At 36.0% G+C, this 20242-nt stretch overlaps 1 protein-coding gene across 1 annotated transcript in view; it reads left to right on the forward strand.

Moving 5' to 3' along the window:
- TTC29 (tetratricopeptide repeat domain 29) overlaps positions 1 to 20242 on the forward strand; it is a 113563-nt gene that overhangs the window by 23224 nt on the left and 70097 nt on the right. The window contains exon 5 of the mRNA XM_066548953.1: positions 5587 to 5772. Coding sequence (XP_066405050.1) covers positions 5587 to 5772 — 186 coding nt within the window. The remainder of the gene's footprint in view (positions 1 to 5586; positions 5773 to 20242) is intronic.

Consider the following 20242-nt stretch of genomic DNA (forward strand, 5'->3'; position numbering starts at 1 on the left):
TAAGATTTGCTTGGATGAGACATAGTTTTGTTTGCTTTTGAGGGGCTGGGCAAGGGAATGCTGTTTTATTTTCTAAGCAGGTTTGTCACTCCCTACTTAATATTTTATCACAGGAAAAAATACAGCAGTTGCTGGAGACCAGTGGAGAATTTTATTATTTTTGTAGTTATTTTACAAAAAGTTGAAGTGATTCTGTCCAGGAAAGAAACCAAACCATCTCAAAATACAGCCACTTGCAGAACTACCATTAACTTCAACAGAAGCAGCACTTTTTAGAAAATTTCTGTAGTATGTTTTTGTTGCAATAGCTTGGAGTTCCCTTTTAGCATTCCAGATTACCAGTTAATTGACTCATATTATTATCATTAGCTGGTTTTATCCTTTACCCAGTAAAATTATACCCTGACCATTTCCTTAGCATTTTTTTTAATAGACTGTTCATTGATCAAGCATTTTCCCCATATGTACCTGACAGTGTTGGGAGTGATGTGCTCTGTGCACACTCTAGGAAACAGTTTCTGCCTGTAACTTGGTGTCATTGTGCTCACAACTCGCATTTTCACTTTCTTCATTTGTGGACTTAGAGATAAACATTCAGGAAAAAAGTTTATCCATTTAAGAATAAACTCTCTGGAAAAAGGAGTGATTGAGGAGTCTTTTACCTATAGATGTAGAGGCATCCTTTTTCTGAACAAGCAAAAGGGACTGATTCTTTTCCATGTATAGATCCAGATGGAAATAACCAATTGCAGCACCATATTCAGCTGCAGTTTGTGCTTCTTTTTGGTCCAACATCTTCCATCCTAGATCTTTCTGTGTGAATTCTTCGGAGCATCAGCTGTCTTGCTACTAAGTCACTGATTTTGATCTTTCTGGCAAAAGAAAAATTAGCCTTCCAGCACTCTGCCTCATTCTGACATAAAAAATTACTCATAGTGTTTTAATTGACCTTAGGCCACACCTTTATGTGCCTTCAAGAGTGAAGGGTCAGTTATAATCCAGTCATACACACTTTAAACAGCTGACTGGAGGATGAATGTTAACACCTGTTGAAAAGTTTCCATATGGCCTTTGTTTGGCAGGAACAAAGCACTGACTGGTGGCTTTTTGAGTGGGAAATAAGGACTCATAGCTGGATGTTGAAAGATTTCTTTCTGATACCCGTAGTTTAAAAATCAGTGCAAGTTCTTGTTAATGGAAAATGGAACACCTGCCTATTTTATTCTTCAAAGGAGACATCAAGCCAGGATCTCTTCCTGATATTTTCATCTGTTCTCTAAAGACCATTCCTGTACTTCTTTCCCTTTCTTCCACTGCATCCTGTAACAAGGGAGATCATAGAGATATGGCAGCAAGTTGTACTTGAGTCTGACTAGGATGGCTTGCTGGCTTTCTGTGTGTTTCTTTTCTCTCATGTTAGCCCTGTTGGGGTTCTCAAACTGCACCTCGCTATCCCTTGCATTGCACTACTTAGTAGTTGTCTAGCTGAGCACAGCAAACGCAGATATGGATTTGAGTGATCCTCTGTTGTGTGCAGAGCCTTGCAGTTCTTGAGAAGAGTCCAGGAACAAAGGTATTGTTCAGTGCACTGATCAGGGCCTATGGCTTGAGCACAAGAGGAGGTGCTACTTGGCAGCTGAGGTGCACCTAAAGAGATCCCGATACACAGCAGGGAATACCCTGTGTGTTTAATATATGGGGTTTAATGTTTAAGCTCAAGTTGAAGGTTTTGGGGTTTTTTTAAATCTCTGTTTAGCAGAAAGATCTCAGGAAGGTTTGATAGGACAACTCTCCTTTTGTACATAAACACTCAATAAGGGAGGTTTTTTACATTTTTTGGATCAACAGATGCCTAAAGATGACTTCTACATGTGTTTTATAATCAGTTGTACAGAATGTACTCTACAAAACCAGAGAGTTCAAAGTTTTAATATCCGAACTACTTGGAGTTTTTATAGAAGAATTTCCCTATTCCTATATTCCTCTCCTGGGGATGTAAAAGTTCACTTTCACTAAGTCTGACACACTAGCTTTGCCACTGTCAGAATAACATCAGTTAACTCCTTGATCAGTAACTCAGACTTTGGATCCAAATCTAAATGACTTGTAAAAGTCTGGGGTGTGGGGGTTTGGTGCATGGCCTGTGTATCCGGTCAGCCCTGCCCAAGACAGTGCCAGAGACAAGGTTGTCTTTGTGCACTTCTCATTGTTATGCACTGGCAGGATCCTCAGCAGAGGTCACGTTAAAGTTCATTCAATCAAAGCCGTGGCAGTAGCTGGAGTCTGCCTCGGGTCACTTCCATCCCTTGGGATTTGTAGGGCACTACCTGAAGTTATTTGCGTAATTTTATGTCACATAAGTGCCTTGATAGTTTGTAGCAACAATTTCAGAGGAGCAAATCTGTATCCAGTGTGTCTGTATCCAATGATGATCCAATTATCTCTTCCCTTTCTGGCTTATTGCAAGCATTTGTATGCATCCTCTGGTATCTTTGAGTTCATTTTCACTTAGCTGTGATCTAATGTGTATTATTATCTTTATGTTAGTGGTTATAATTAGGTTTTGTATTTCACTGCTCGTGTGGTCATGTGCTTGTAATCGTGGGAAGCTCTGCCTCTAATTCGGAGATAATCTCTAAAAACATTCCCTTGTGCTGCAAGCATTGTTCAATTCAGGGTGAGATAAACCTCATCCAAGAAGTATCTGCTTTTCTTCACTGAGAGGAAAGGAATCCTAGGTAACTCATATCTGTATCTAAATTAGTAAGTTTGGATGAATCCCAACTGGGTGTTAACTTTATTTCTGTGTGTTGTCCTGGTTTTGGCTAGGATAGAATTAATTTTCTTCTTAGTAGCTGGTACAGTGCAGTGTCTTGGATTTAGTATAATGTTGATATGTGTGATAGATCATGATATTGCATAGATGTATAAATATGTTATAAACATATACAAATTCAGGCATATATGTATACGTGTGTGTGTGCATACACACAGGTAAATGTAGCTATATTAAGCCCAACCCAGTTTTGTTGTTTCCGTTCTAGAATCGTTTGAAAAGATTTTGATGAGGCTATTGTACCAAAATAGTCTTAATTTCTAATGTATAAGTATGTTTTATACAATGTAGACTCCAGGATATTCTGAAAAAGAGGCACCCAGGAGGTGCTTTTTCAGTCCTGAGGAGAAACAAAAGGCATGAAGACTCAGAACCATGAAGAATATTCAGATTAGGAATACATGAGGCCTGTATATTGATAATTATTCCTCTCAAAGCTGAATTTCAAAACTTAAGCTTAGTACCTTAGATGCAAATTATGAGATGATAATTTAAATGTAATTTCTGAGCTATTTCTTTTTTGGTGATTTTAAAGAGATTGTGAATCACTCATTTCTTGGAAGGGATGTTATCTCTTTTAAAATATTAGAAATTGAAGCAATATGTATTATATATTTCTAAATCATAATTTTATATATATTTTCATGGGAATTATTAGAAAGTTAGAAATCTGAGAAGGCAATATTCTGAGAAAATAAATAAGAACGTGAAATAATAAATAAAATTAATAAAATAACACAAGCAGTAAAAAAAAGTATTGTTTACAATTAGAGGAATGAATTTTTAAATCAAAAGATAAAAGGAGTGTTCAAGAATGGGGAAAAGGTTTCAGCTTGATTTCAAAAACCTTTAAGCAGGAAGAATTCAGATAATGTTCTCTGAAATGACCAAGATAGAGAAAAAAGGAGGAGAAACAAGTAGTAGATGAACATCTTGAAGATGTTCATGGTACAGACATGATTAGGTGGTAGCTCTTTTTCTCAAAAGAATAAAGTCCTTACTGTGTTGTGCAACACACTGAAGAACTTTATCAAGATAGAAGTCAAATAACAGTCATGACAATAGAGAGAATGAGACTTACATTTCTTCAAGTAGATCATATGTAATTTGTAATTTTAAGACAGAACATACTAGAGATGAGGCTGACAAATCCCTCTTGTCTGGTTTAGTGATGAATTTAAAGTACTTGTTTGGGTAATTGCTGCTGTGTGTTCCAAACAGTGCAAGTGACTTGCATAGGTGGTGGAATTTAGTCATTAAACTCATCCTTTTGGAAGCTGGATTTCCCCCAATTCTTCTTGTAGATTGCAGAAGAAGAGAATTTAACTGCATCTTTTGATTGCAGTGTTTCGATAGGGTTGTCATAGATTTAAAATATTTGGGAAAGATCTGGACTTGAATTTCTTGCCTATGCTGAAAAGCTTTATTTTTTCCCAGTTGATTTCTGTGTGGTGCTCCATACACAGAATTAAGAGGGGTTTTTCTTTTCTCCATTCTCTCTCTTTTTGAGCAAAGCTTACAAATTGCAGAGCTCCCGAAAACAAAGCAGTTCTGTTCACACACCCAGCTTAACCAAAAAGTCTCTTACTGCTGCCAGACCTGTGCTTAACTCCTTTTTACCCAAATATGTGGAAATTCCTTTAGTGCTGGTTGTTTGGCTCATATTCATTTAACAGCCACAAACACACTAAGTAGCCCACCAAAACTGCAATGGAATTTTAGCTAATTATTCAATTTCACATGAGGTTCGTGTTTTACTTTATTATTTCATAGATTTTTCAGTATCATATAAGAAATAGATCTTTCAAGTTCACTTTAGTGTGGAACAATATGATGAGACTTGTCAGGAAAGTTTTAGATTTCTACTCCAAATTAGTAAAGTTTTGGAATAATTCAAGGCTGATATCTTGTGGGGTTTTTTAAAAGGTACTTTTTCAAGGGAAATAAGTTGTTATTCTGTAACTTTAAATTGTGGATAATTTTGTAATGCTACTTAGATTTAGGAGTTGCAGGTTTTTTGTAAATTTTAGGGATAATGTGTGTTCATTCAGCTGTTTGAGATTATAAAGAGTAGAATCCGAACTTCAGGCTGTGGAATCTGGCAAAACTTCAGGCCATATCATCTGTGACTTAAAACACACTGCTTTCCACATTTGTTCTGAGAACAATTCCTTGGTGAACTGGGTGGGAGGTTCCTAGGGAAATGGGTGCAATTTCAGTTTGTCTTTAATTTCTAAGAGTGCTAAGGTATTAAACATGGGAATATGCATGAAAATGCAAAGCCTCTCTTGTAAGTCATACTTTGACCATGTAAAATTATATGAATTAATGGATTGTGTTTGCAGAATGTTCTTTTTGATTCTTAATCTCCATCAACAGAGTTGTTACCTTAGAGGTCCAAGGTTCGGAAAGCTCTTAGGCCTTTTCAGGGCCCAGAGGCTCAGACAAATGCTTCTCCAGTCTCACTCTGACTTCTCTTTTGACTAGCCAGTGTTTTATCCAGGTTCTGTGTGTTTATTGAACTGAATTCTGGTTTTGCACACAGAAATGAGAACAAAAATGTTTCCAATTGTGCTTAATTTGTAAGATTATAATTTTCCTCTTCAACTTCTCTGCGTGAACACATAGCAGAACTTGATGGCATTTGAATGTAGAAATAAAAATAGTATTGTTGCTATAACATGCAGAATTTCTGAACACTGATGATAATATTACATTTTTATTTTGGTTTTTTTTTTTTGTTTTTAAAGGGCACTATGAGAAGGTGTATGATAACCAGCTTAGCTTGGCCTGCTGTTTCAATGACCCTGAGGACAAATGGTTAAGTAACTACTTCTATGAGCAAAGCTATAACACAGCTCAATTAGTAGAAATTGATGGTGGGAAGAGAAAGGCACAAGCATATGTAAACATGGGCCTCATCGAAGAGGAAGAAGGTAAGGCACTGACATCACAAAGCTGCTTTGGATGGCATCTCTAGTTACACAAACTGGGCTGAATTAAAAGAGCTGGGGACATGTAGTTCTGTAATGTTTAATCCTGCTTCTAATTTACACTTAGATAAACATCCTGTATTTTTGTTCTTTTTAAAATGACCTTTTGGTTCTCTTGGCCACAAGTGACACCCTCTTTGTTTGTTCCTGTCTGCCACATTGGTGTTTGCTTCAGACTTAGACCTCACCACTAGCTCCCTTTCTCTCCATGTACATCCTTAAAATGGGAGTCTCTGAAATCAGAAGATATTAATAGAAGTAACTAGAATCATAGAACAGCCCAGGCTCTGAGGGACCTTGGCAGATGATCTGATCCAACCTTTCATGGAAAAGGGAGCCCAAATGAGGTTATTTTAGCACCCTGTCAATTGCATCTTAAAAACCTCCAGTGATGGGGACTCTACCACATCCCTGGGGAGCCTGTTGCAGTGAACAGTTGTTCTCACTGTGAACAATATTGCTTTCTTATATCAAGGTGAACCTTGTTTCTGTATTTAAGAGCAGATATTACCTTTCATGGCAGAGGGGTTTGTGTGTGGATAGCAGTCTGAGTATAAAAAAGGCATTTTCCTCTGTCTGCCTAAAATCCTTTCATGGTGTGGGAGGGCAAGCAATAAGTAAGCCTCAAGTAAGTGAATAAAGCCTGTCTTCCAGTTCTAATTTGTAAGTGTGCTGCATGCCTAACTATTGCTTAAAATATGTGATTTGTGTAGCCACAATGGTTTTGTTTCTGAATTTGACTGTGGGTTGAAACAATTCCAACTCTGAACTCAACTTGTGAGTGGTTTCTCATATAAAGTGGCTTCTCTTAAAAAAAAAAAAAAGACAGAAATTGAAATATTTTGTGGATATAGTCTAATTCCATTAAATGTTTGGTGGAATGGGTGTGTTTTGAGAGATGGCCCCATTTCCCAGCAAAAGCCTGAACATAAAACAAGAAGTCTGCAGCCCATTTTTTTTTTTTTTATTAAAAGAGTGTTATCCTATTTTCTCCTCTTGCTCTCTTCCAGCTGACACATGGCACCTTTTGTTATATTTCCTCGCATCTTTCTAAACTGATGGTCATTCACACTGTTTTCCTGTGAACTGTTGTCTTATCTTTCTTGCCTGCCACACTCAGACTTGGATCCAGTTTTAAAATTTGAGCATGTACCAATAATCAGTAAAATGGAAGGATTACTTTTCCTACTCATAGTATCATCCAGTTTCCCAGTTGATAAAATAGCAGTTGCTTAAAGCCCAGCCAGTCACAACCAAGTCATTTTCATTTTGAATGAAAAATGCTTAGGTCAGTTATCTATCTCTTACTCAGTAGAATAAAATGATTGAAAAATTGCTGGATTTAAATTTTTTTTTGCAACCTTTTTACTTGGTCCTTTAGTTACTAAAAAATAAAATTTTAAGGTGCAGACAAGCAAACATTCAAATCTACTTGTAACTTCAAAGGCTCTTACTGAGTGTGACTCACTGCTGTTACCCAAGCACTGCCTAAAAAAAAAAAATTAAGGTTTTCTACTTTAGGGTGTCTTAAGCAAAAGTTGTTGAATACTTAAATATCTTGAGGCCCATTATAAAAGCACATAAGTAAAGTTATGAAATAGCCTGAGATGATCAGAGAAGCAGAAATTTTATTTTCCTGCTGAAGAATATTAGAAACTTTTAGAAGAGAAGCTTCTTATTAACTTATTAACAAGAAATAAAGCCAAGTGGATTTTCAGTGCCCAGGGTAAAACTCCACTGAATCTGTGGTCTCTGTCTGTTGAAAGTATTTTATTTCCAGAGAGAGAGAGGTAAAAAAAATAAAGAAGCTGAGAGAGTAAGCATAGAATTTGCTTTGAGGGACCACTGAGATAAAAAGACAGCAGATGTATTCCATGCACTTTGTATTTTCAAGGGTGAAAAATTGATTCAAGGGCAAGTTCTGATTGGAGAAAAAGTGTAAGAGGACATATTAGGTTGGCATTATATAATATTCCATCAGTTTTAATGGTGTTATAAGTAAAATTTTAATTCTGCTTTTTCTTTTGTTCAGTTCTTTATAATTTGATAATTAATTTGTGAAACAAATTAGTCAGATTCACTCTTCTCTGGGGGTGTATCTACAGGAATAAATGTAAACATCTGGTCCCAGTTATTTTCAGTTCTCTTATCCAATAGGGTATTTTTCATTACTTGGGAAAGGAAGCTGTCTGTATATGCTTAGGACTGATTGCTTGGGAGTATAAAATTAAACATGGACTTGTAAAGATTGCTGTTTGCCTTGGAAGAAAATCAATAAATTTGCTGGGTAATTTTTGTGTAATCAAATTTAAAGTTCTTTGACTTTCAGCCTGGTCCCTGTCCTAAAGGCTGGATATAACCTGATGTTCATTAATCTTCAAAGCTAAATATTTGAGGTGTTGGTGGTGTAGACTTCAGTCATGATATTTGGATGCAGGCCATTAGTAGCTGCCAGTAAGGGAAAGAGAACAATAAGTGAGTAGCCTGCTGCAGAAACAAATGGAATATTCTGCTTGGAGCAAACATTATTTTAATGGCATTGCTTCACAGAATGAGATTTTTACCTCTTCCCTAAAATACTCTGCCTATAAAATAAGGTGCGAAGCATTCACTGATTATTGTAGAAGTTTTCAGATTTTGATGCTGTTCAATTAGCTGTGCTATCCCCCCCAGTTTGTCTTTCCTCAGAGGGCTGCTAATAAGTTATTTTATTACTTTTTTTACTCATTATTTTACTTTATTTACTCATTTATTACTTATTTTTTTTCACATAGCTCTTTAATGTGCTGATGTTACTTTACAGACACTGAAAATGCAATGACATAACACATTTTTCTCATGTTAAATCTAGAATTACTTGTTGACCAAGTAAGCACCGGCTTTGTGATAGGTTCTCTTAAGAAATGTGAGTTTAAAAAAAAAAAAAACTTTTTTTCCTGTGCTTTCAATGCATTTTCAGAAGTAATATCAGAATTTCAGAAGTCATTATAAGAATATCAGAGAGTAAGATTATAATAATAGTTTATGATAGATTATATTCCTGTGCTTTCTGCTGAAGTTAACTGTGAACTTGAGGTTTACACTGTTGTATTTTGCAGAAGAGACAGTTGGAGTGCACTGAAAAACAAAATGTCAAGTATTGTTTTGTACAGGCTCTTAAGTCATTGCAATATTTGAGTGCTTTCTGTTTTGTGCTAAATGCTTGCTACCTATCATGCATGAAGTGATATGCACCTTAAATATATGTATCCCAAAGTTTAAGATTAACTTATATCAATAAAAAGAACACTCTGGGAGAAAACAAGGAGTTTGTACTTGTAGGAGGTCTTTGCTTCAAATATGTTACAACAAAACCAGGTAAATTTCTATGTTATTCAAAAGCATAGCTCAACCAGGCATCTGAACTTAGGGTACCTGTCAGTTACAGTGCTTGGGAACATTTCTGGATACATTTAAATAACTGTTTTAGAAAGCATGTAAGTATCACAGTAGCATCCAATGAATAAAATTAATTACAAATGTGTATCAGTGCCACTCCAGAACCTGGATCTCCCCTGCTATGAGAGCTGTAAGATGTGTGGAAATGATGCCATTATTCTCTAGGCAGTGGGGACTTTGAATTAGTCATCAGATTTCTATTCTGCTAGCACATAAGGATCAACAAAAGTGGAGGTGATACTTTATCTGAAGTCTTTACAGGCTGAAAAGATTAAAGCCAGGCAGAACTAGTGAGAGAAAGGGAGCAAGTACAAAGCAATGTTGGGAATCTCAGAGCTGATTGCCACAACATACAGCTAATCCACAAACCCAGTTTTGTCCATGCGTGTGCTTTTTAGACTGCAAGCCTTACGAGACCTCAATAAGGGATTCCTTTAGTCCTTTCTAAAATAGCTTAGACATTTCAAAAATCTGCCATATTCTGCAAATTAATGAAGGGTTTATAAGTGTTCAGTCCTAATCCAGCTCTGCCTTGATTATAAGCAGAGTTTATAAGCTTAAATTCTTATTGCTTTTCCAACAGAGCAATGATATGCCAGAGTTGATCACTTTGCACCTACCCCAAAAATTTGAATTGATTGCGCCTGATTTATTTGAAAAGGTCTAATTGTTTTATCTGTGATCACAGATAAAACATGGTCTATTTATCTATGGTCTATCTATAAAAAACATGGTCTATCTATAAAAATATGGTCTATTTCATATGTTGGAATTTGATAGAAACCTTTCTGGTTGAAAGACCTACTGAATGGGAGGGACTTCTAAGTGTAATTAATTTGTTAGGGAAAAAAAAAATCACAGGATTCTTGCAGATTTTAACAATTTCGATTGAAACTGAGGTGTAGAATTTTCCCTGTCACTTTGCCATTGTATTGAAATTGAAGTTTTTATTAAGGCATTGCAGAAATTGATGGAAAGGTTCTGATTGTGTTTAAGGGGCATTTCACAGAATGGCAGGATTTCAAAAAATCACGGGATTCTTGCAGATTTTAACAATTTCGATTGAAACTGAGGTGTAGAATTTTCCCTGTCACTTTGCCATTGTATTGAAATTGAAGTTTTTATTAAGGCATTGCAGAAATTGATGGAAAGGTTCTGATTGTGTTTAAGGGGCATTTCACAGAATGGCAGGATTTCAAAAAATCACGGGATTCTTGCAGATTTTAACAATTTCGATTGAAACTGAGGTGTGGAATTTTCCCTGTTACTTTGCCATTGTATTGAAATTGAAGTTTTTATTAAGGCATTGCAGAAATTGATGGAAAGGTTCTGATTGTGTTTAAGGGGCATTTCACAGAATGGCTGGATTGGAAGGAACCTCTGAAGATCACCTAGTCCAATTGTCCTGCTAAAGCAGGTTGCACCTGAAACAAGTTGTACAGGATAGCTTTGAGCTATGAAGCTTAACTATTAATTATTGGATATATTTGCTGAACAACAACTTAAAGATGGATCATAACATCTTTTGGTTTTGGAACATAAAAAGTCTAAACTGTTTATTTTCTTGTTCTTAGTCAAGAAATTCTTGCTAAGAATCCAGTATTACTAAGAAATTGTTGATTTTGTATTTGGAATTGTTTATGGCAAGTGCTTTTTAATTGAAAACCGTAATGTATAAATAATTGAGAGAAACTCAGCATAAATTCATGAGTATCTATGCAGAGGAAATATGCACGTTTAAGCAGAATTTCCCCAATTGGTTTGCCTTCAGGCAGAAATAATTTATATTCAGATATAAAAAAGAGAATGTTAATATTGCAAAATGAAGTACTAAAAAAGTTTAAAAAAGCAAAAGTTAAAATTGCTTGTGAAATTTCATATGCTTTTGTGTGTGAACAATTTGCAAGTTTATTTTAATTACATAAAAATCTTGTTTCTTTTTAGGAGATTGCGAAGTATAACCAGAATAAAATTCACCTGTGGGATGGGTGGCCCACATGCACCTTCTACATTAATAGAGCTTTATGTTGTTATCTGTGCTGCAAGTCTGCCAAGCCCACTTAAATAGCAAATCCTCCATAGTATAGTGTAGAAACATTCTGCTTTACAATCTGATTGCATAATTGCAAACAGCTGGTAAATAAAACAAACCAGGGGGACAGCATTTGTGAGGAGAGATTCATTTCTTCCTCACTAACTGTCGAGTGCAGAGCTGTCACTGATAACAGAATTGCTGCATGTGAACAATCCAGCCTGTCTATTTAACTGTGTTATGGTTCCCCCATAAGGCTATGCCCAGTATCTGAGGTCTCCATACCATTGTATCCATAAGCCCAGGTTAGACACTGGAAGAAGGCAACCTAAAATTAATCCAATCTCTTCATTCAGAAACAAAGGCAACTCAAATTATCAGCTAAAAGATAGGTTTTTCTATATTTTTGTTTGTGTTGGAGATTCTGTTCTGTAAGCAACTTGTCTTGGTACCCAGTTACCTTTGTGATTTTTGATAAAACATGAAGCTCATTATCTTTCTCCTTTTTATAATGACATTTGTCATTGTGTGGACCAAAACCCGGAAAAGTGTTCAAAGATATATATTCCTATGTAATTTTTTATAGGAAGCTTTGTGCTAGTTAAAACATGACAGTGGCCTAAAGGAGAGCCATATTTCTAGAGATTTAGAGATTATCTATCCTCTCAGACAGGAACCACAGGTTTGTTCTGCATTTGTACAGTACCCTTTCCTCTGTGCTTCTACAGCACTTGTACCAGGTGAGGTTTGGTGTGTGCTGTGATAAACTAAAGCTGGATCAGAACGTGCTGCTCCCTGGCCCAGCAGAGTGCTGCTGTCTCAACACATGCAGCAAGTTCTGCCTGCCTCTCTGTCTGGAGTTTGGATCAATGTCTGTCCTCAAGATATTAATTTTCTAAAAATGTGGTTGGAACTTACTGTCCTATGGACTTCTTACCAAATTTGGTTGAAACTCACTCCAAATGTGGTTGAAGAACAGGATGATCATATAGATTTGTTCCCTGTGGAGACTACCCTAAAAGTGTCTGTACTGTTCATTGTCTGGAGAGAACATACATATTTGTATAACAGACCAAATCCAGTAGTAACCAACTATCATTGGTTTATCATGATATTCCCCCTCCTTGCCCCAGGTTGCATATCCCAAACTACAAACTTCTCAGATTTATTCCTAGTTGTGATTTTTTTTTTCTCAAACAGCTTATTCAGGAAAAGGCATGTAGGAATAGTTTAGACCTAGGAACATACTCACTTGTTTCCAAATCCTTTGTCTTTAACTACATAAACCTGTTGCTTAATTTTAAGTTATAAAGAGTCTCCACATCAGGCAACTTTAAAGACAGAAAGAAGCTTTCCATTAATGGGACATGAAATTCTGCATACCCAGTTTGACCATTTCAGGTACTTCCAGTCAATGATTTTCACCATATCAATTGAAGTTAATTCTCCTTTGTTATTCTGCATTTACTCTGTCTCACAAAATGGTTATATTGTTTTCTGATTGCTAAAGAATTGAATATATAAGTTGGCTGGGAAAAACTTAATTGTAGAGCATAATTTAAAGAATTTATGCAGCAAATTGCTAGGACTTACTCTTTGGATATTCTGCTTTTCTCTGTCAGTCAGAAGCAGCCATAAATCCTTCTCAATTCTTGGCAGGACAGATTGAACAGGTTTATTAAGTAATTGAGCTCATCCTCCTGCAGGTGCACAAAGTAGTTCCCCAGCAAATTACATCTTATTATTACAGGGCTGTTACTTGTATTGAACTAACAAGTACTGTCTGGAATTGATGTTATAGAAATTAGGAATATTTTCAGCTCAAATTAGCAGTCTTAAGTCTGAAAAAAGCTTCTGAACATGCAACATGAAAGAAAAAGGGGCCTGTTAAGTTCATAAAAATATTCTTCAAAATTTTTTTTTTATTCTTATTTTTAAAAGGTTTTTGTTGGTAATGAAGGTATTTTGAATAAGAGAACTCAGGAAAAATTCTGTAGTGATTCTACTTCTGAAAGGAAATCTGTGAAAATGTAATACTTTCTACATGATTTCACTTCACTTGTTTTAAATCAAGGTTTATTTTTAAACACAAGGAAGTAACAATATTCTTTACACTAAGAAAAAGTAAGTTTCCTTAGTCCTTTCGTGGTCACTCCCACTTTCCTGGCCTAACTCTTCAAATGAAGAATCTTTTAGTTCTGCTATACACCTGGGGACCAGTCTGTATTCTTGCTTTCTAATAAGCTCTTCAAGAAATATTCACAGCAGTGCACAGGTGCTGATTCTAAACTCTGTCATTTGCATTGTCATTAAAAGTTTTGACATATGAAAAAAAGATCCTAAATTAGTTTCCATTCCTATGTGTTCAGTGATTGTAAAGTTCATTTTCAAGTCATAAAACTACTGTAAAAAAGCTGTGGCTGTTTACATGAACTATGAAAGATGTAACAGGAATATTTTAGAAAAAACATTTGATGTGTACTTGAATATAGTATGTTGAACTCAGGTGAACTGTTTATATAGGTACTTCTGTACAAATCATATTCTAAATGTTTTTGGTATCCAGTATTGCTCTGTTTGCTTTATATGCATGTTCATAAGACTATGGCATTTAATGAAGAGATCTTTTTAAAGTATTGATAGCCACGAGTAAATTATACTGTGTTTGATCTGTGTTAAAGATTCAAAGTCCAAGATATTTGAATAGAACTTAGAATAAAAATGTAATTAGGTTACATCCCTAAAGTCTGATATATCTTTAAACAAGACTGCAAATGAAACTTTATTAAAACTTCAAATGAATTATTTCTTTGCTTTTTTAAATTCTTTTTCCCCCTCTTCTCTTTCATGTCTATTACTGACATTGCTGCTTGTATTTTACCTGTCTTTTCCAGGGTATTTTAATTATTTACTGCTTAATGACTGGTACTGAGAAGAAGCTGCCCTTTCTCTGAGTTTTTTTTCTTTGCTTCAAAGCTTTGAGAGGTCTTGGAATACTGTAGCTGGACCAGCAGTTGTCATCATAAACTTTCCTCGAGGCAGTGTTTCCTTTCAGTAATTGATAAAGGAGGCTGTTTCCAGAGGTGCCTTTCCAGTGTCACTGAGAGCTGCCAGGGTTGCATGTCCTCAGCCATTACCAATAATCTGGAGAAGCCATAGATAAAGCAAACACAAAGCTGTTAATAAAAATATATCTTGCTCTTCAGAGAATCCTTCCGGTTGGCTGGGATCTTAGCAGGTCATTAATCCAGCTGCACTTCTGAAGTGAATCATCTGCACCACAGAACAGCTCCAGTGCTGGAGCACTGCATCTGATAATAAATTTATTATTGGAAGCTGTGGAAAGTAACGAGAGCTGGGTGGAATCTGAATAAAATGTAAACACTGACCAAAAAAAAAGTATTTAAACCAAAGCAAGCATTTGACATGACTTAGCAAAAAAAAAAAAAAAATTAGTGAAACTAATCTGCTTCAGTGTCACTTTCTCTATTTAAAAGGTAATGATCATATTAGTCTTTGAGGTTGAATACTAATATAACTTGTTTTCATTATTTCTGTTGAACTTTAAAAACTCCTAAGCTCTGAAAAACAGAATTGCAAAGTATGTGCCATTCATCCCTGAGTTTTCTGCTCCCTTCCCTTTCTGCATTTAGATATCCACCCATAGACATTCAAATATTTGTGAAACCTGAAATGGGAGCATCCCACTGAGTGTGGGCCTGCTCTTATCCAGAGCCTGAAGTTTTACAGTGTGAGCTTCCTGAATGCATTTTGCATCTTAGGTAGCCTTTGCATATTGAACAGAGCACTTTGATGCTCTGCAAGCATGAAAGAGGGCTTGAATAATACTGTGAAGCAAGAATTCCATTCTCTCTAAAATGGGTGTGTGATCATTCAGCTAATGTTCAACATTGTTTGAAATGTTGTCCTCCAGATTAAAATGGATGTGTATGAAAAAGCGCTTATTTATATATAATCAAAAAAATCAGAAGGTGGCATGTGACAAATGCTGCTTTCATAAAATGTGTTAACCTAAAAAGATAAAGGAATTTTAATTGTAAACCAAAATTTTGCATGTTGGTTCATTTGAATATGAATGTAAGACAGACAAGTTAGTGGAATTTTCATCTGGGACCCGTTTGCTTGTCTTTTCTTTTCCCCTTGCTGGTCCACAGTACACCATTCCCAAAACAGCTGTCATTTCAGCTGCCTGTGGGAAAACCCTCCTGTTGGCAGCTCAGGAGTGCTGGCAGCAGAAGGGGAAGGGATTAGAGAGCAGCCAGGCAGCCAGAAAAGCCAGCATTATCCCTACCTTGTGAGGTGTCTCTGGGAGAAGCCTTTAAGTAAGCCCTTTTTAGAACAGGTTTGATATCCCAGTGTGCTGGTGGTGTGATACAGAAACTGAACTGTCCTGCTGCGGGTTCTACAGTATGCACTGCCCTCTAGGTTTGTGTAGGTGTATTTTGAGTGCTTGAGCTTTAAGGCAAGTAATATAGGTCCTCAGAGGACAAGACTACATATGCTCTAATGCTCACTGGATTACTACAGTTATGATTTTCTTTTCAGGCAACACACATTTGTTTAAGTAATGTAAACAGAAATAATGTATCATACTCTAAGGTGCTGTACCTAAGACTTGGCTGGCAGTCCTTCACCCAGAGAAGGGAAGATAAAATCCTGTCCTTTTGCACTGCAGTCAGTCCACCAATGCTACATCTCAGGTTGTGTGAAGCTCAACTTTCCTTTTCTCTCTTCCTCTCTCCTTTGTGCCTTCAAGTGTTCTACTTCTCAGGTATGGCTTCAGCTGGCCTTAGGCAACTTGGACTCCAGGTAAGATCTACTGGTGTATTGTCAGACTGGAGGAATGGTCAGAATACCCCATGATGAGCCAGTGTGTTCATTGCAATATTCTTATGAACTGCCTACATCATTTTGCTAAAGCTCGTGGTGGAGTCTTTCTGGAAAAAAAAAAAAAAAATCAGCTTCTCTGAAGTAAATTCATATAAGGTTTTTACCCATTATCTTAAAAATACTCACTTTGATTGTTGGCTGATGATTGGTTTTGTTTGAGATGGATCTTGGAGAGTTATGAAACCACAAAATTTTATCTTAAATCCTTTCTGCAATTTTTTTCTTGTTTTTTCAGCTGGCACATGAATTCAGGTTATTGAACGTAAGAGCTGTCCCAGTGGCTTCTTTACAATTCATTTTACCTCAGGAGTCCAAGGTGGTTCAACTGAATGAGAGGTGTTTGCTGAATGAGAGCCTTGTTTTATGTTTCTTGTGAACCCATCTCTGTTAAACAGTTTTGTAACAATCTCTGTGAGAGACTTAAGTATTTCAGCATGAGTAGTGCTGCAATAATTGAACAGAGAAACTGAGCTTAATACAAGTAGTTCAAGCCGTTAGACTGGAATGTAAGCATTTATCTTTTCAAAGACAATAGCATTTTTGGGTTTTGTTACCATTAGCTGATGCTTCAACCAGATTTTGTGTTCTCATAGTGTAGTGAAATAACTGATGGCCAAAGATGCTGTATATACTATAATATACACAGAGTTTATTTTACCTTTAAGTTGTTTTAATCTACAGCAGAATATTTTCTGAAGCCCTCAACAACTGTTTGTAATTTAGAATTAAATGTGCTTCCTGGTTCTAGTGGTGCTGCTGGGGCAGGTTACCTAACAGATCTGTCACTTTTCTTGTGCAGTTGTTTCTGTGGCATTATTTTCATTGGCAAATATGCGAGCTGATAGAAAAGGAAATCATTAGGTGCTCTCAGTATTGCTGAGGCATGGAGCTAGAGCAGGTCAGTCACTGCATTTTGCAGATTGTGACATTTTAAATTACCTGTACGCTACTGGAAGCAATCTGTGAACCTAATTAACATCTCACCTAATTAAAGTCAGGAATGTAGGTAGAGAATTCTAGATAGTTTTGCACTGCCTTTATTTGTTAAATACCACATTATTCAAAATTGAGTCTCTAATTTCAGTATTGAAAACTTCAGGTTTGTGTGCTGTTTTCTTAAGTGGGAGTAACTTTTTTTTTTCCTCCTTCAAGTAATCAATGCACTGCTGAATGAGTTCATTTTAATGCACTCAATCATGCCTCTAATGTTTGTAGCTTACGGGCGCAAGCATCAGTAATGCAGGAATGTTATATGGCTTTAGTTTGGGCCATTTCATAAAATATTCATGGAATCAAAAATGTGCATCAAAATAGCGGCTGGGAGAATTACATTTATGTGCCTGCTTTTATGGCAGCTTCACATTTAAACCCATTTGTGTTAATATCTAGTCAATCTTTCTACTTAAAAAAAAGGCAAAATAGTAGTCTCCATATATACCCCTTTTGGTTTGGTATCTATTTTGATATAAGAAACCTGTATTTTTGGATTGAGTTTTAAGAAGGAGAATTATAAATGAACTTTTCGATGATCTAAAAACATTGCATTGAATTATTTTGCTTGAATGAATTTTTTAATTTGAAGCAATTCAGTGAAAACAGTGTAGCACAAATCTGTCAGAATTTCTTATATTCATATATAATTATTTAAAACTGATTTTCTTCTCCCAAAATTATATTGTGACAATGTTAGCCTCCCATATTTAAGATTAAGCTGTTGCTGATGGGATTTCCTTTGTTATGCCCTGAGTTATATTAAACTATAAAAAATTATTCAAGTGTAAAATTTTGGTAGTGGTAGTACATATGTTGTAAGAGTTATCATTCTGGTTTTTGATTCCTTTTATAAGAAGAGAAGAGAGACATCAGAGATTCTCCAAGTCCATTTGGTATCCTCTAAGATAAATTCTACACGGCACTGTGAAAATAAATATGCAATTGCTATTAATGTTGCCAACTGAAAATAGCTTTACTGCTTTGTGTAACATTCTGCAAATAGATTTTTCAAACATGGATTTCCTGGAAACACTTTCTTGCTTTTCTCTTTGAATTCCTAGACCTATAAAAATACATTTCTGCAAGCTGTTTCAAGTGATTTTCTTACTCCATTGTTTTTTCTTCTCATTTTGCTTTTTTTGGTCTTCGTTGTTTTTCAGTTCATAAGAAAAGTAATTTAAAACTCTGCCTTTTCACTGCCTAAGTAAGATAAAAATGCTCTTATTCTCAGCGATGTTCTGCAATTGGCTAATTGCTTTCTTTTAATGTTTTTTCTAGATTTTCAGATGGTGTTGTATGAATGTCTGCAGGCAACACTAGCAGCAGTTCAGTGTTTAAAAATTAGAGTGCACTGGCCTGATCAGTTCCAGCTGAACTGACTCATGACAGGGAGTAAACTCACTGGCCCCCTGAAAATATTATTTTCCCACAACATTTGAGTTTCACAGAAGCATTATGGATTAAATAAATAAGCTGATGTGTCATTTGCCAGTGGCAACAAAGAATTTCAGTTTATTTTCATGGAAGAATAAATTCCAAAGTCTTAAATGTTTTACCTTCCATGAATTTGAGAAGTCTCCAAATAGCTCTTTTTATTTGAAAGAGTCTTCAGTAAGCAAATTCCCTTGTAAGGGCTTTCATGTCAGGAATTCCATCTCTTCCTTGTTAAGGAAATGAGCAGGTGTTTTGGCTTTCTGTGAATCACTTTCTTTTTAGTATTTCTATGAACAGATTGTTTTACATTTTACTATGTAATCTTTCTTGGTAATTCAGTGAGGCCAAATGTAATATAGATCCATTTGAATATTACCAAAAAATCATATTACTTTATCATTTTGAAGCTTGATGTAGGTGGGTTGTTTCCAAAGAGGTTTCGCTGAGGTCTGGCATAAGGAGTGTCGGGTCACAGCTCTTAGGGTTAGGTCAGCTCCTGAGAAATATGGGGAGTATGGAATGTATGAGTTCCATTTCTAGTCTGATAGAAACTTTCTCAAGGGGATACTGCAAGAAGGGAGCTTGGTAGAAGTCACCACACCTGATAGTTCCAACAACCTGATCAATAGTCCTGAAGATTGCAAGTTTTATTTACCTAAACAATGTGTCCTGTTAAGTGATCATGTTACAGTGTCAGGAGAAACTCAGATACTGTTCAGCTTCATGGTGATACCATTTGTTTGTTTGCTGCTTCCCATTCTTACTGAAAGTTTTTGAGTAACACATGAATCAAATTCTAGTAAAGAATCCATTGCACATGTAGTTTTTCCCAATGACTCAAATGTATGATAATACCCTTTCAAAAGAACAATCTATTTATTAATGAACTTTGGGGAGAATTCCAAGGAAGAGTGTATGTCTGGCTCTACCTATTAATGTTACATTTTAACTCAACTTTCAATCATTTGTCACAAACCCAACATGAGTTTCTTCAATATCTTAAATCTGCCTTTAGCAACTTGAATAGCTGGAATTCTGTTGACTTCAGTGTTGACTATGCCCTAAGGAGTTAGCTGAACTGGATAGACAAAAACTCAAATTGGAAGCCTCTTGAGAATGGACAAGGGTTTTCATCTGGCTTTAGCAAATCTACGTGTCTATTCTCTGTTGCATCTACTGTCAGGGAGTCTGTTAACAGCTTGTACTGGTTGTGATAATTTCCCTTTGCCTTTCTATTGTGCAGTCTGATGTCAAGCGTGTGATATTTTGGGAAGAATGTATAGAATTTTTCCTGTTTTCCCAGTGTGTTGGGCCATCTCTCCAATACCTGTTCCTAGGTAGAATGGAACAGAATAAAGCCTGCTGACTCCCTTTTCACCTGGCACTGCACTTTTCAGCACCTGTTGTCTCCTCTGGGATTCTTACATGAATTTTAGGCTGTAAAGCCATAAAATTATTTGTCTATGACACTCATTTAATTCATTGCGTCTTTGAAAGAGGAGCTTCTTGTGCTTGTCAGTTTTAGTTGAACTCATTTTAATCATCAGAGAAACTTAATATGAAAATAAATGTAATTCTAATAAAGATGAGTTATGTTTTATATTG

This window comes from Molothrus aeneus, chromosome 4 (assembly GCF_037042795.1).
Source record: "Molothrus aeneus isolate 106 chromosome 4, BPBGC_Maene_1.0, whole genome shotgun sequence".
NCBI lineage: Eukaryota > Metazoa > Chordata > Aves > Passeriformes > Icteridae > Molothrus > Molothrus aeneus.